Source organism: Rhagoletis pomonella, unplaced genomic scaffold (genome assembly GCF_013731165.1).
Source record: "Rhagoletis pomonella isolate Grant_MI unplaced genomic scaffold, Rhpom_1.0 Rhpom_scaffold_00013, whole genome shotgun sequence".
Classification (NCBI taxonomy): domain Eukaryota; kingdom Metazoa; phylum Arthropoda; class Insecta; order Diptera; family Tephritidae; genus Rhagoletis; species Rhagoletis pomonella.
The window spans coordinates 8920879-8938264 of NW_023458567.1; the positions used below are offsets into that span (position 1 = coordinate 8920879).

At 33.0% G+C, this 17386-nt stretch overlaps 1 protein-coding gene and 1 long non-coding RNA gene across 2 annotated transcripts in view; one reads left to right on the forward strand and one right to left on the reverse strand.

Moving 5' to 3' along the window:
* Nucleotides 1-11950: 11950 nt before the first annotated feature.
* The window catches only part of LOC118748329 (kelch-like protein 5), a 72251-nt gene continuing 66815 nt past the window's right edge, over nt 11951-17386 (reverse strand). Inside the window, exons 9-10 of the mRNA XM_036482703.1 lie at nt 12549-12644; nt 11951-12481 (exon numbers count right to left, since the gene is read on the reverse strand). Coding sequence (XP_036338596.1) covers nt 12269-12481; nt 12549-12644 — 309 coding nt within the window. The 3' untranslated portion in view covers nt 11951-12268. The remainder of the gene's footprint in view (nt 12482-12548; nt 12645-17386) is intronic.
* LOC118748741 lies at nt 12660-13004 on the forward strand. The gene is made up of 2 exons (XR_004994084.1): nt 12660-12718; nt 12813-13004. It is a non-coding gene; the product is annotated as an uncharacterized LOC118748741 (long non-coding RNA).

The window sequence follows — 17386 nt, forward strand, 5'->3', positions numbered from 1 at the left end:
TTTATTAGTGGTTAATAGAAAAATAATAATCGATCCCGAACCACCTAACGGAAAATGTTTTTTGGCGGCTCTTGGAGTGTTCGAGAGAAAGGTTTTGCGGAAGATATACGGGCCTTTACGCGTTGGCGACGGCGAGTACCACAGACGATGTAACGATGAGCTGTATGAGCTTTACAACAACATGGACATAGTGCAGTGAATTAAAATACAACGGCTCCGCTGGCTTGGCCATGTCGTTCGAATGAACACCGACGCTCCAGCTCTGAAAATATTCAGTTCGGAACCCGCTGGTGATAGCAGAGGAAGAGGGAGGCCCCCACTGCGATGGAAAGATCAGGTGGAGAAGGACTTGGCTTCACTAGGCGTTTCCAATTGGCGTCAGTTGGCACAGAAGAGAACCGACTGGCGTGCTTTGCTGTACTCGGCCAAAATCGCTTAGGCGGTTACAGCACCAAAAAAGAAGAATTAAAAAAAATTAACTCACTATTATTAACCAATTCCAAATGCAATTTTTCTTTTTTTCGTTTTGCAGTTTGGGGACCTCGTTAGCGTTACTTTGATGAAACAAAATTTTGTTAAAGTCCCATTTTTTTCTTTACTTTTGGTTAATGTCGTAAAAAGCGACAGTTAACATAGAAAGCATTCAAATCGGTTCACTGAAAATCAAAACTAAAGATCATTTCACATCACCAATCCATATCAACCCTCTTGGAAAATAGCTTATGCTTTAATTGCAGCACCTTGTGCCACTTGCAAGTAGTGGGAAGGATTTACATTGCGGAGAAAGCTGCGTCGCATGAATAACGCTTCATGTGACGAAACATCAAGCGATGTAACATCACGTGATAAATAGTCACACGTGAAAAAATCGCTTAAAAAATTGCTCCAAAAGAATGTAAAAAAATAAAACTGGTGTGTAGGGTTTAAATGGCCAAATATAAATTAAAACTAATAGCGGATGATGGAAATCACGGGATGGAAATGTTTCCTCAGAAATTACAGTCGCGAAAATGTGCAAGAAGAACTAAACCTTCTAAAGAATTGCGTAAAAAAGCAGACTAAATACTAAAAAGAATTTTTCATTTCATCCTCTCGAGCCGCGATATCACTTGATGGGCTTTTCGCAAAAGATTTAATGAACATTTCGGTTGCCATACGCACCTTCAGCAACAGAAAATGGCATGCGATCTGATGTAAAAAGGCCATAACATCATAAGGAAATGAGGGCACATTGTGCCAAAATATTTGTCGGAATCAAAACAAAAATTTCGATTTTATGTTTCAGAACTGGAATTACAAAAATCACATGAGAAGTCAAGAAATGATAAACAAAATTTAGTGCCAAAAAGGCTTTGCGGCAAAAAAAAAGCAAAGATCAGAAAGCCATGAAAAAGACTTTGCATTCATCCACCGAAAATCTATCGAAAATAATGGCAGAAAATGTGTCGCATAGAAATTATAAGAAAAAAAAATACGACAAAATTAAAAAAAGCATACACTGTCGAAATAAAGTATTGGCACAGCAAATTTTTCACAAAATATGCACCAATTTTTATTGTAATATTTTTCCAATTTTGTATAAAACGTTGGTTCATTCTACAGCAAAAAACATAAAAATATAATTCCTTAACTTTGTGCAAAACCCACGAAAATTCAGCAAATTTTCATGCACATTTTAAACTTTTTAATCTGATTTTTTTGAATTTTGTTTGAGTATGTAGTTTTGCAGTCCATTAAAATCTAGTAAAAAATGCAAGTTCGGAGTAAGTCAAAAATCGCACTGGTTTTAGAGAATTTTTTTGTTGAAGGAGTTTGCATTTTTTTCATATAAAGTATTTTCGAATAAATTTTTTGTATGGAAAAGACTGAGTGAAAAAAAATTACGAAAAATCATAGCTACTTAAAACTTGTATTTTATTATAATAAAATTGATTGCCCTACAAATCTGAATACTCAAAAAATTCCAAAAAATCTGATTAAAGTTTAAAATTTGCATGAAAATTTGCTGAATTTTCGCGAGTTTTGCACAAAGTTTAGGAATTATATTTTTATGTTTTTTGTTGTGGAATGCATTTTGTTTTGCATTTTTTTCATATAAAGTATTTTCGAACAAATTTTTTGTATGGAAGACTGCGTGAAAAAAATTGCCAAAAATCATAGCTACTTAAAACTTGTATTTTATTATAATAAAATTGATTGCGCTACAAATCTGCATACTCAAAAAAATCTGATTAACGAGTTTAAAAATTTGCATGAAAATTTACTGAATTTTCGCGAGTTTCGCACAAAGTTTAGGAATTATATTTTTATATTTTTTGTTGTACAATGAATATAAGAATAAAAATTGTTACATATGTTGTGAAAAATTTGCTATGCCAATACTTTGTTCCGGCAGTGTAGATATAACTAAGGATCATATGACGAAAAATCACACAAAAATTGGTTAATATTCAGTAGTCACCTGACCTGTGGTCATGAAGAAAAATTACAGAAGCAGTCCATGTCCGTAAATTTGAACACGAAAAGATATAAAATGTATCTACTCATATGTATGAAGTCTGCATGCAATGAAGTAATTATCACAAACAAAATATTCTTTGCTAAATGCACTTTTATTTAAAAAAAAAAACCCAATAAAGAGCGTTTGCTGGAAAATCCTCGTTACTAAGGAAATCAAAAATTAGCAAAAAATCGGCTTTAAGTTTTTATTCAGGTTTTTCTCCCCTGAAATTAAATAACTAAAAAAATTTCTAAAAATGTTTTATAAAACTTAATATATGTATATGGAGTATAAAGCTGTAAACAAACCCTAATTTGGTTCCTTAATTTGGTAAAACAATGATTGTTCTTTTTTATGATCAATAACTTGCTAGCAGTCCGAAGAAGTCTTTAATTTGAACGCACATCAAGTTCATCGCTTAAGTCTTTTCTTTCTAATTTTGACACTACGAGCACTGTATGTGGCGTTAATGCGACATGAATGCGACGATGATGAGACGATTAGCTTTGTTAGTGAAATTAATTATAGAACTCAGAAATGGGATTCTATCTGAGTTCAAGAGGCAGAAGCGCTTATATTTATAAAACGAAATTAAATAAGTAAAACTATTATACAAGATGTAGTTGATTCCAAAGATATTTTTTTAAATATTTTTATTAAAAGTTAACAAAACTTAATTTGTTTTTATATTGTTAGCAATTCGAGTAAAGTTTGAATAATGAAAATTTTCTATTTGATTTTTGAACTACAAAAATCACTTAAGTTTAAAATTTCTAAAATTACAAAGTTGAAATTAACACAGTAAAATAAAAGGTAATAACACAAATACAAACCCTACAATACTCCCCCTTCTAGAGAATTAATGTTATATAAATTAAAAGTAACTCGTTTCTTATTCATTGTTATTCATTGTATTAGTGTTCGTTTCTGGTATTAGTTCTGTTTCAGTGATTGCTGGTTTTAGTCTGTCTATCGGAATTGTTTTAACCTCATTATCTACTTCAAGTTTGAAATATTTTTTATTTTTTTCAACAACCTTATAAGGTCTTTCGTATGGTTGTTGCAACGATCTTTTATTAATAACACGCATAAAAACAAATTTACAAGTCTCCAAATCCTTTGGTATATATACACCAGTATCAGAATTTTGATTATGCCTTAAATTTGATTTAACATTTTTAAAATGTTCCCGTAAATTGCCTAAAACTTCAATTGGGGAAAATTTTTCTTCAGATGGAACCACAAGTTCACCGGGTAGGCGTAAATTTTGCCCAAAAACCATCTCAGATGATGTGGCTGAAATACTTTCTTTATACATCGATCGTAAACCAAGAAGTATTATCGGCAGCTCATCATACCAATTGTTGATTCCATTTCTAGCCATTATCGTAGCTTTTAACTGCCTGTGAAACCGTTCTACCATACCATTCCCTTGAGGATGATATGCAGAAGTTGTAACGTGATGACTACCAAGCAATTTTGTTAGTTCCGAAAACAATTTTGACATAAACTGAGTACCCTGATCTGTAGTGATTTTTAACGGTACCCCAAAACGTGAAACACATTCTCTAAAAAATTTATTTGCAACCACTGCCGCTGAAATGTCCTTTAATGCATATGCCTGGGGCCAACGCGTGAACCTGTCAACTATTGTAAAAATGTAACGATGTCCTTTCGATACAGGAAGAGCTCCAACAATATCTAAATGAATATGATCAAATCTACTTTTGGGAATCGGAATTTTAATTACTGGAGATTTAGTGTGACAATTAACCTTCGATTTTTGACAATATATACATTCTTTTGACCAAATATTAATTTCTTTGTGCATTTTTGGCCAATAGTACTTTTTAATAATTAGACGATGTGTAGCTTTTGTACCAGGATGTGTAATGCCATGTAACATATTAAACACTGTCTTGCGTAAACAATTTGGAACAAATGGCCTAGGATTCTCACCTGTCATTTCACACCAAATATTAAAATTTAAAAGTGGAATTTGAATTAATTTAAGGTTATGTGACGTGTCTCAAGATTTTAATGTGTTTAGTTCCTCGTCCTGTTCTTGTTCATTTTGTAAAACTTTGATATTCAGTTCTGTACCCTTAATTGCATCAACTTCGAAAGCTCGAGATAATGTGTCAGCTATAATGTTCTCCTGTCCTTTAATATATCGTATGTCATTAGTAAATTGTGCAATGAATTCCATATGTCTAGTTTGTCTCGGACTACGTTCGGTTTTTGAACTCAAAGCATATATAGCTTCTGATCTGTAAAAACTGTAAATTGTCGTCCTTCTAAAAGATAGCGAAAATGTTTAATGTTCAAATAAATAGCTAGCAACTCCCTGTCAAATGCACTGTACTTAACCTCGGATGGAGAAGGTTTCTTAGAAAAGAAAGCTAGTGGCTCTGATTTGCTATCAAACGTTTGATGTATGACACCACCAATTGCCATATTAGATGCATCCACATTTAAAGAGTTTGGCATCTTTGTTAAAATGATTTAACAATACCGTAGACGCAAACTTTTCTTTAATACATTCAAAGGCTTTATTTGTTGTGTCATCCCAAATTAAGGACTTGTCACGTTTCTTAGTTCTTCGATTGATTAAATCGTAGATAACTGCCGTAAACTCAGCTAATTTTGGTACATATCGATGGTAATAATTAACCATGCCTATAAATTTCTGCGCCTGTTTAATGGATTTAGCACGTTCAAAACTACGAATAGCTATCACTTTTTCATCAGAGGGTCTAATTCCTGCCCCAGAAATATTATGTCCTAAAAAGTCAACACTTGTTACACCGAAAGTACATTTACATGGTTTGATATTTAACCCGTACTCTGTTAGGCGTTGGAAAAGTATACGGAGATCTTTAAAATGCTGTTCTTCATTTTCACTTGCAACCAATAGATCATCAATATATGTAAAAACAAAATCTAAACCACTAACTACTTCATTAATAAATCTTTGAAAAGTTTGCGCTGAATTTCTTAGTCCGAAAGGCATTCGTATAAATTCAAACATACCGAAAGGTGTCGTTATTGCAGTTTTATAGATATCCTCTTCTGCCATTGGAATTTGGTGGTAGGCCCTTACCAAATCTAATTTCGAAAATATATACTTATTTCTGAGATTCATGTTAAAATCTTGAATATGAGGTAAAGGATAACGGTCCGGTACAGTCACAACATTAAGTCTCCGAAAATCACCACAAGGACGCCAGTCATTCAGTTCTTTTTTAGGTACAAGATGCAGTGGAGATGCTACACAAGAATTTGAAGGTCTACAAATCCCTGTCCCCACTAAAAAATCGAATTCAGTTTTGGCTACTTTAAATTTAATCGGATCCAAGCGCCTTGGCTTAGAGAATGGCAGATTTCCTTCAGTAAAAAGTCTGTGAACCGTAGAATGTTTAACCGGTTTCGAATAATCTGGTTCAGCGATCAAAGAAGGAAACTCCTTCAACAATCTTGTATACTTGTTCTCTACTACGAACATTTTTGGGAGCGAAATGTTACAAACACATGAAACTGTATTAACCGAAAGACTTGTTACTGGATCAACTAAACGTTTGCATTTCATGTCAATTAAGAGACCGTATTTGCAAAGAAAATCTGCACCAATAATAGGTTTCGCAATATCAGCTATGAGACAAGTAAATGGGAACTCGCGTCTTAAACCTAAATTTATATTTAAAATCTTTTTACCATACGTTGAAATCGTTGAACCATTGGCTGCAGTAAGTATTATATCTGAAAAACGTTTTGTATGAGGGAATTTTTTTACCGGAAGTATAGAAATTTCTGCTCCACTATCAATCACAAAATTTAGTTTGTTTGTTTTATCAAAAATAAATAGGCGACGTGTGGTAATATCTAAATTTCCATTGTTTGCCGCCACAACAACGGATGACTCTAGTTTAACGAATTTTTGTTTTTAGAAAAAGCACAAGGCTGTTGACATTTCTGAGCCTTATCACCAAATTTGTAATGGTATCTACAGAACCAATTTTGACTATCACGAGATTTTGATCCACCTCTATATTGACTTATAAAACAATTCCTATTATATGATTTATATCTAGAATTTTGATTAATTTGTTGCTTAATAGAATTTAATTCAAAGGAAAGTTTTTGAAAATTTTCGCACATAAGATTCGTCGTTTTAACTAAATTATCAATAATTGTGTCTTGTGATTTAAAATTTTGAAAACTATTCATAGCTGATATTTCGGTTTTATTAATCACTTCCCAAATATTATCAGCTAGTTTCACCAATTCATTTATATCATTGGTACTTCAACTAGCTAATGGGTGTATAACATAATCCAGACAATCAAAATCCAGAAATTCAAAATGCGGACAGTCAAAATACAGACAAATCAAAATTCAGACAAATCAAAATACAGACAAATCAAAATACAGACAAATCAAAATCCAGACAAATCAAAATACAGACAAATCAAAATACAGACAAATAAAAACACAGACAAATCAAAATGCAGACAACAAATTAAAATAATATTAGTTTTTTAGAATGTTTCCTACTTAAAAAAGTGGCGGAAATTTTCAGTATTTTTATTAAAATATTGTTTCGTTTTTTTGTTAAAGAAAGCGCCGCAGGCGAAAATTTTCATTATTCATTATTTCTTAAAATATAATTTAATATAAAAAAAGCGCCGCAGGCGAAAATTTGGAATAAAAAATCGCGCGATTTTTTATTCCAAATTTTCAGTATTTCTTAAAAGATAATTTAATATAAAAAAACGCCGCAGGCGAAAATTTGAAATGAAAAATCGCGCGTCTTTCGTGTTTAGTTTGGCAATACCATGGAAATATATTCGCGCGATTTTTTATTCCAAGTTTTCAGTATTTCTTAAAATATAATTTAATATAAAAAAACGCCGCAGGCGAAAATTTGGAATGAAAAATCGCGCGTCTTTCATGTTTAGTTTGGCAATACCATGGAAATATATTCAATCTAATATCAAATTTGATAAAAGAGCAAGTTTTTGTAGAAACTAAAATTGAAAAGGTGCTTAGTGGAGAAAAACAAGCTAAACGGCGAGGCCTGGAGAACAGAACATTTAAAACAATGGTTATGGAAAGGGAAAACTATGCTCCCAAAGAATACTTAGCCAATATAGCTAAGCATCTCAATTTAATATAAGTAGTTAATGATTGTTTGTAAATACTTACTAATTAAAATTTTTTAAATAAATTCCGGTACACTGAAATTGTTTTGTTGAAGAAGGTTAGGGGTGTATTCGGGATTTTTTTAGAAAAGTATTCCCCAGTATTTTTCCCACAGTATTTTTGCGCAGATCTCTCTGCGAGCCTAACTACGACTTAACACACGATTTTGATTTGCATTTTTTCCCCTCATGTCTGTATTTTGATTTGTCAGTATTTTGATTTGCCTGTATTTTGATTTGTCAGTACTTTGATTTGTCAGTATTTTGATTTGTCTGTATTTTGATTTGTCTGGATTTTGATTTTTCTGCATTTTTGAATTTTGTCTTTATTTTGATATGTCTGGATTTTGAATTTCCGGATTATGAATGTAACCGCTAGCTAATATCACACTAAGATTTTTTGGCAATTTTCTCAGCCAAAGTTTCTTTAAAATATTTTGACTAAAATTGGAACCTGCAAGCAACATGAGCAACCGATAAAATTCAGAGGGTTTACGATCACCCATCTCTGAATCTGACAAAATTTTATCTAATTTCTTATTTTCGCTTAAAGAATGCCTTTCAATTAAGACTTTCTTTAATTCTGTAAACTTGTTGTTATGCGGAGGATTTTGAATGAAATCTAATATTGTAACTATTACTTCTTGCGGAAGCGCTGTGATTGTATGTTCATATTTTGTAGTATCTTGTGTAATGTTTTTCATGTTAAATTGCATTTCCGTATGCACAAACCAAGCTTCTGGACAACTTGTCCAAAATTGCGGAAGCTTCACTGAGGTTGCATATACCTCATTATTATTTTGACTAGCATAAGGATTTGCCAACTCCTCTTGAAAAGAGTTGTTTTGCAAATCTATAAGCGAGTCATTTAAATTATAAGTCCGTGTAGATATATGTGTACCATGTGGGGGTGAACGAAATATTATGATAACTTCGCCCAAAAAAAAAATAAAATTTCTATGAGTGTTTACAATTAAAAATTAAAGGATATACATATAATAATAAATATAAAAATATTTTTATCAAAAATTTTACATAAAAAGAAACAGCTCACTGTGCTCTGCAACTGCTGATATTGACAGCACAGTCAACGTGATTGTTGCTGCGTTGTCGTTGCTATTGCTTCTTACCGTTCTTGTTGTTGCCAGTGGTAGGAGCTTTGCTTTTGTATAGTTGATATTTACACTGCTGCTAGTACTGGTTGTTATCACTACTATTATCGACGGAGTTATCAACTGCGTCTAAAGTTTATGTTCTTCATTTGTTGAGCGTTTTTGTGCTGCTGCTACTGCTGCTTCCGTTGCTACTACTGGCACTGAAACTGGTACGTGACATTGCTGATGTTCACGTTGATTTTCCTGCTGCTACTAACGCTGTCGCTGTCTGTTGTTGTACGCAGTAGTTGTTATTGGAGTTAGTGTTGGCGTTAATGAGTAGGAAAGATATCGCCGCTTCTTAAGTGGTGAACTTGAATCGTTAATTCTCCTCTGTTATGAAGTAAATGTTGTGGTTGTAGTTGAAACAGCTTCTGCGACTAGCTGAAGCTGAAGCAGATGCTAATGCTGACGCTGTTAGTTTTAATTGATGCTGATTGTAGTGGCGTTTGCAATCCCTGCATGCTACGCTTACTTGGACACTGGATGAAGCAACCTCTATTGTAGTTCCGGGAATTTGCCAAAACTGAAGACTTGCATGGCGCGCAGGCCTCTCGTGATGTTTTCAAATCAGCACAGGCACAATTGTGGTTCGCAAAGATATACGTAAACGTATAATGGCTTGAGGTGCTCCTGGCAGGATCGCCAAAAATGTAGTTGATTCCAAAGATATTTTTTAAAATATTTTTATTAAAAGTTAACAAAACTTAATTTGTTTTTATATTGTTAGCAATTCGAGTAAAGTTTGAATAATGAAAATTTTCTATTTGATTTTTGAACTACAAAAATCACTTAAGTTTAAAATTTCTAAAATTACAAAGTTGAAATTAACACAGTAAAATAAAAGGTAATAACACAAATACAAACCCTACACAAGAAATTTAATACAAGACTTACCTCAGTCAATTTAATAAATCATATGCATGTACATACATACTTTTACTTTCATAAAAGTTCATAGTGATGAGACCTTCTAGAATCCAATCATAAAAGTCTACGCTCTGTTGTAGTAGTAGGCTCCTGTATGCTACGAAAGTGTGTAGTGAACTTTATCCGCTGCAAAATACTGCTCCACATCCACGAAGCAGCATACGCCCGAATATGTCGGCGCCTATATACATAAATACCTACGGTACTGTAACCTCTATTCTAGAGATTAGGGCTTAACGAATAAATGCACTCGAATTATTAAGCTTGAGATTAATTTCTTTCGGTTTCAAATCTTTACGTTCACCATTGTCCCCATTACCAAAACAACTGACTGATTTTTGATTATCAGAAAGGCGACTCGTGAAAATTAAAAGACTACATACATTCCTTCAGTGGTTTCTTTGTACATACTTACTCGCTTGGGTAATGACGACGGCAATGTACAAACATACAACGATTTTTAACAAAACGTATTCAAAGTAGAGCTCTTCAAGAATATTTTTATTTATAAAAGTTTATTGATGAAATACAATATATAAAAGTAATAATGGTCCTTGGTCTTATTCTACTCTTTCCATTCATATACTTTTAAAGGTATTTTAATGGTTTTATGTTATACCAGCAAAAATTAAAATGGCGAGTTTAATGAGAAAAAAAAAATAGTTCGACTTTCACAAAGAACTCGAAAGTAGTCGTAGAATGAGTTTTTGTATATAGTAGAAGATCCGAATAGGGCACGACCTTCAGCCTTCTGTTTAATGGATGAAATTTATTTTGTAATTTTTTAACGTGTGAGGAAATATTTCGGAAGTGAGTTGGCTGAAAAAGTCTGCCCAGAATATTTTTGATTATATATTCAAAAATTATATTTTTTTCTAATTTTTCACTCATTTGTTAAATGAACAAATTACATATATACTAATCGAAAGCATAAAGCCTATAGAATGTGTTAAACAGATGAGTGAAAATTACTAGTATTACTTACCTGTTCATATCTACCAACCCGATAGGTAAGCCAGGAAAAAATAGACAACCCAACGTTTTCACATTATATAGGCTGCATACTTTCGATTGGTATATAATTTGTACATTAAACAAATGAGTGCAAGATTAAAATAAAAATATGTTTGAATATTTAATTTAAAATATTTGGGTCAGGATTTTTTCAGCCAACCCACTCGCGAAACATTTACTAACACGTTAAATTTCATACAAAATAGATTTCATTTATTAAACAAATGGGTGAAGCTGGGTAATAGAAGTTCACAAAGAATGATTTATTTTCATTTGACACTTCTAGTAGGCATATATCGTTACTTTAAAATTAAATATAGGAAGGCGCTAACTCAATCAAATTTAGCTCTCTTTGTAGCCGACTATATCGATGGAAGATCGACCTATCTCGGCAGCCAGTTCGAAAACGCCCTATCTCAGAAAATTTTTCAACAACGCCCTATTGCTGAATTTGGTTGAAGAACGCCCTATTTTAAAATTTGATTGAAAAAGACCCTATCTCAGAATTCGGTTCAAAAACGCCCTATCCCAGCACATTTTCAATAGGAGTATTCTCGAAATTTCGCAAAGTTGTTGCACGTAGCACAGATTGCATAACTTGCAAATACACAACAACAAAATACATGGGAAACAACATATCTTATCGCTGCAAAATGTGCAACGTCGAAACCCATGTATATATTTTGCAAAAAAGCATAGAAAGATAAATGCGACCCTTTGCTAGTTGTTTTGTTGTTGGAATTGCTACATATTTCTCTCATTACTCTAATTTCGCTCAATTCATTTTTTTTTGCTGTATCTTCTTATTGTATTTGATACAGAACTTCGCTGTTCTTCACCAATGCATGCTACTATTTTGCGATGAGGGGCTCTCGTACTCTTGCAAATTTGGAATATATTTTTGCATTTGATATATTCCCTGCTACGTGCAAGACTTCGAGAATAACCCTAATATATTTTCGTTTGGGATAGGGCGTTTTTGAACTGAATTCTGAGATAGGGCGTTCTTCCACCAAATTCACAGATAGGGTGTTTTCCAATAAAATTCTGAAATAGGGCGTTCTCAATCAAATTCTGAGGTAGGACATTCTTGAAAAGTTTTCTGAGATAGGCTGTTTTCGAATTGGCTGTCGAGATAAGTCAATCTTCCACTCAGCCATCGATATGTAGTGTTAGAAAAAGAAAACGAAACCGATTCCTTTAATACGATTTCGAATATCTATTATTTATTTGATATTCCAGTCGCAGTCCAAAACGGAGAACCATCAAAATCACTTCTACTTTGTTGGATATATTTACTATATATTTAAAAAACGCATTTTACAAACAAACATATTTTAAAGTAATAGAAACCATTAAACTAAAATTCATGTTCAAGATAAGGTGAAAATTAAAAGTTGCGTTAGCAAAATAAATACATTGATCTCTAGTAAGTCTTCAACTAAGTACTTTGTAAATTTCCTTATCTCTTATTCACATTGAAGTAAAGTTTTAGGCACAAAATTACACATGTATTCACCTAGTTCAGGTATTGGTTTCTTTTCGACCCATTCATCACATTCGGCATTATAAACTGACATGTCGTTATTTATATAAAGTCCGTTTGAACCTCCGACAGCCCACAGTTTATCACCTACAAAAACACAACCCATGCAACCACGTCCAACATTCAAAGAGCACATCTATGAGAAGTAATAAAAAATTGTGTTTTGGCGTTTTTAAATTTTTGGTGTAACTATTTCAACCAACCTTTGTCCATTTGTCACTTTGAGGGTCATAACGCTCGACTGTCTCATTTTCCCAAATACCTCCTAAAACGTATATGCATCCATTGTGTACGGCTACCTAAAATGTGAAGTGTTATGCATACATTAGGACAAATCGACTTCTGATTATGCTTTTATCGTAAGCGACAAAAGGTAAATTTTACAGGAGAGGTTTTTTTAATTCTCCTTATTGAATGATAACTTTCTAATGGGACTATTTGTTTTTTGCATACCTTATTTTCTAAAGGTAAAATGGCGCTTACGATATTTTTCCTGAACATGCTGAGAGGAAAGTTATCAAAGAATTGGCGCTTTCGATAGTTTTTATGTTGTATTATTTGGATATTTATAAACGAAGGAGTGCCGGTACTTTCAGGATTTTTTGAAAAAACTGAATTTTAAGTCAATTAAATATAAACATTGTCAATCAGCAGAATAAGCTCAACATATTTTCAACTTTAACTGTTTGGCGCATCTACTAGATTGTCCACAAGTTGTCTTCGTGGATGCAGAGTTTAAGCTCATTCAATTCTCTACAAACTAAAACGACCACATTGGCGCTACTATTTGGTATTTTTTCACGTCTTTTTTTTAAGAATGAGAAAAAAGTAAAATTTAATCCTTGACTAGAATACATTCAGTGCCAAAATCTTCATATTAGGGAGATTTTTGGTAAGTTTCGAAATCTGTTGTTATATTCCTCGACTCGTCGTGCGTTTTAAAACTAGTTTTTGGAGAGAAAAAAATTGCTAAACGAAAACTTTTAATCAAATACTGAAATTTTATATAAAAAAAAAGACTAAAGTGCAAAAGTTATGATAAGCAAAAGTGATAAATCAAAATCTGATCAGCAATTTGAAAGGAGATAAACGGTAAAATGAAATAATTTCGAAAGCGTGAATCCATAAGCTGGTGGTGTTAAAATGGCAATTTCGAATTCAGTTCGAATTTTTTCTATACCAGTGCATACAATAGGAATATAAGCACCGTTAGGTGTTTGTTTTTCAACTTTCTGGTACGCTTTTAAATCTTATAACCCATTGACAAAGCACGAGTTTTAACAAAGACCCCGCCAGACGGGCCACGCTGCACTTAGCCACTGTAGCTGCAATTGCATAATGGCAGATTGCACCTAATATTGGTGAGGGAAAGGAGCTGAATGCTTAAAAATTCAGTTGTAGCAAGTGCCGATGGAACTTGGGTTAAAAGTACAGTTCGAACAGCTATTTACAATTAAGTTGTGTACACACAGTGTCGCTTACGATAAAATTGTAGGAATTCAAATGTGTAAACAAAACAAACGATAAAATTCAGTTTGCTTTTTTTCGAAACAGTAAATATTCAGTTTGTGAAAAAATTATATCGTCGGCTTAGAGTGTAAAGCTGCTAAATCCGTTTTTTGGCAAACTTGACCTTTTGATGCAGTTCGAAGGAGTAGGCGATTCCGCAGTTGGCAAGCAAAAAAATACGTCAATATAAAAAATATAATTGTCAAAAATTGTTTGATGAGTAAAGCTGCTAAGTACAATCAGTTCAAATTCAACTGCTAAATCCAACATATTGTGCTTCTGTCGCTCGATTATTGTTCTATCTTAGAGTATTACTTTATGCGTTTAAGCCAAGGTAATAGCCAGCGAATAAGCTTTAATTTTTTATATCTCAAGAAAATTATTGTTACTTGTGGAACGAAACAGAAGGAAGATTAAATGCAGAAGAGTTTTCCAGCGTGTGGGTAGATTTGATAGAAAAAAATGTAGTACCAACTAATAGTTCCGGGGAGCCAATTACAGTAATTTTTTATAGCGACGGATGTACATATCAAAACCGAAACAGTATTATGGCTAATGCTTTGTTATCCACAGCTATAAATAACAATATCATTATTGAGCAAAAGTTTCTTGAAGAAGGTCATACCCAAATGGAAGCTGATTGTATCCATTCCACTATCGAACGAGCACTAAAGAAAAGTGATATCCATGTTCCTGCAGAATACATTGAAGTATGTAGATCACCTATAAAAAATCCAAAACCATATGACGTAACTTATCTTAGTTACACGTTCTTTAAAAGCTTTAACACAGTTCAATTCTTTAATAGCATTCGTCCCGGTCGCGGCAAGGGTGCTGCTAAAGTAACTGATATACGAGCCCTACGGTATACACCAATTGGCGACATACATTTCTAACTAAGATTCTCCAACGAATGGCAAGTAATACCGCAAAGAAAATCCCCAATAGCTATTTCCTTGCCGTTTTTCACCTTCCGAATTTATACGAGAGTAGGCGTACGATTGCTCGCAGAAAGTACGAGATCTCCAGTATTTCAAACGATTACTTCCTGAAGATTACCACACCTACTGTGACAATTTACCTTATGATTGAATAATATGTATCATACTTTCTGGTATTATTGAGTTCCTACTTAAATTATCTTATATGTGGAGTTCGTACTATTAATTTGAGAGAGGAATACATCACGTATAGTTACTAATATATATGTATTATAAACTGCCTATTTTTGTTGCAATAAACGGAAGAATAAATCTGTTGTATTATTTTATATATACAGTAAGACCCGCTAAAGTACCTCACGAAATGTACCCTCTATGCGGGTACTTAAGCGACCATAATACATCTTCTTGTTAACTTACATAATAATAAAACATAAACATTTAATGAAGTATACGTAATTTAAAACCAAGATCGTGGCATTATTTAAACACGTAAACACATAAAAAACAGACTTCAGCAGGTCTAGAAAAAAGAAGTCTGATGAGGAGATGTGGTGATCTCCGAAATAGTGCTATAACTTCTACCGCTTAGACTTTGTTGCTTTTTCAATTTTTCCTAATAAACAATCGTGGTACAAAGCTCAATAAAAATATTAAAAATAAAAAATGTTAACAAGCCACAGTAACATTGACAAATAAAATTATATTGTTTGCCACTTATGTTTATTTTTTAATTTTTAAAATTTTTCAATTAAAAAAAATTCATTCCCTAACAAAAACCATAGAAACTTAAAATATAAGCTTAAAATTTTGCAGAACACTGAAAAAAAAAATCACCAAAATGTCAAACTTGTTTTTCAGAAGTGTTAAAATGTTTTATGAGTATACAGTTTTATAGCCCATTCAATTTTAGTGTAATAATGCGCAGGTTTCAAGTGGCTAAAATTAACGTTGATTTTTTAGAATTTTTTTCCGAAGGTGTGTAGCGCTGCCACTGAATTTCAAAATATGTAAATGTTTGAAGAAATTTAAAAAAGGCACTTAAAAGGGGAAAATTATAAGTAAAATGGTATATGGGGTACGAAAAATATAGGTACTTAGGCGGGTTGGGTACATAAGCGGGGAGGTACTTAAAAGAGGGATTTTATTCAGAATACATTAAAAAATTCACGGTGCCTTAAAATGTTGGGAACTTAAGCGGGTTAGGTACTTAAGCGGGTTTCACTGTATCATTGTTTTTATCTATGGAATCCTATTTTAATTAACATTTAAATTGAGCTCATATTCGCAAAAAATAAAATAGAAACAGTTTTATTCATACAAAAAGCATGCTAAATCCACTTCAGTTTTGAAAATACAAAAACTAAAACCTGTTAAGTTAGAAATTCGCCAATAAAACCATAAAAACGTAATCTTTTTCATTCGTTCTGGATTAGGGCCATAAAACGTCGCGCGATTAACAAACTATATGTAGGATTTGCCCCTTAGACTAAGAGTTAAACATATATTTAGTTTATTGCCTCTACAGTAAAATATGTTTTTTGGTCGTTAGCAGGTTTACACTCTAAGGCGACGATATATTAAAGAATTGGGTATTATTATTGGCAGTCTCCTGAAGAGAAACAAAGTTTTCCGACCAAAAAATATTGATTTTCAAAAATTCTATACAATTTCTACGAAAACTTGTTTTTTCGCCATATGAAATACATACAAAACTTTGAGCGCTTTGAGCGACCTCTAAATATTTTTCGATTTCAAAATAAAAGGAAAAACAGGGGTATAATTTTTTCGGTATAGAACAATCCTAGGGGGTGAGGGCGGTAAAATGTCGACTTAACTTTTTTTTGGACCATCCTAATGTACATATACCTACATATGAATTTATGCTCAAATTACATTTACTTACTTTTGATATTTTGCCTCCTGCTATATACTTTTTCGAATATTTTGTCCGAAAAAAGTAAGAGAAAACTTATAAAATGAATACATACTCGATACATGCAACGGATATAAAAACAAAAATACAAACTTCTGTTTAAAATACGAGATTCTTAAGTGAGGCGGAGCTTGAGGATAAGAGAAACTATCGTAAACTCGCAACATCGGCTAACATAAGTTTCTGGGTCGGGTGGGATCGTTTATTTTCATATACATGTGCATGTACAGGGTGGGCCAAATAATACCAACCAATGTTAAACACGTATAACTTCTTTATTTTTTAATATTGTTATATTCTTTCTGCATGTTATAGTTAATCTCTTGGAAAATCATAATGGATACTTACAGCAAGACCACCAACAACGACTACAATACGCTATTCATTTTACACAATTAGACACACAAATTGATTTTTTAGGTAATGTTTTGATGTCGGATGAAGCGCATTTCCAAGAAAAACTGTAGATGGTGGGGCTCTGAAAACCCAAGGGCAACACACCAGCACCAGTTACCCCCATCCAGCTGCATTGTTTGGTGCGAAACGCCAGAAACGATTTCTGGGGCTTCTTACAGAACTATGATTGACAACTTTTTGTGGCCAACGGCAGAGCAGCATCTTAATTTGTGGTTCCAACAAGATGGAGCGACTGCGC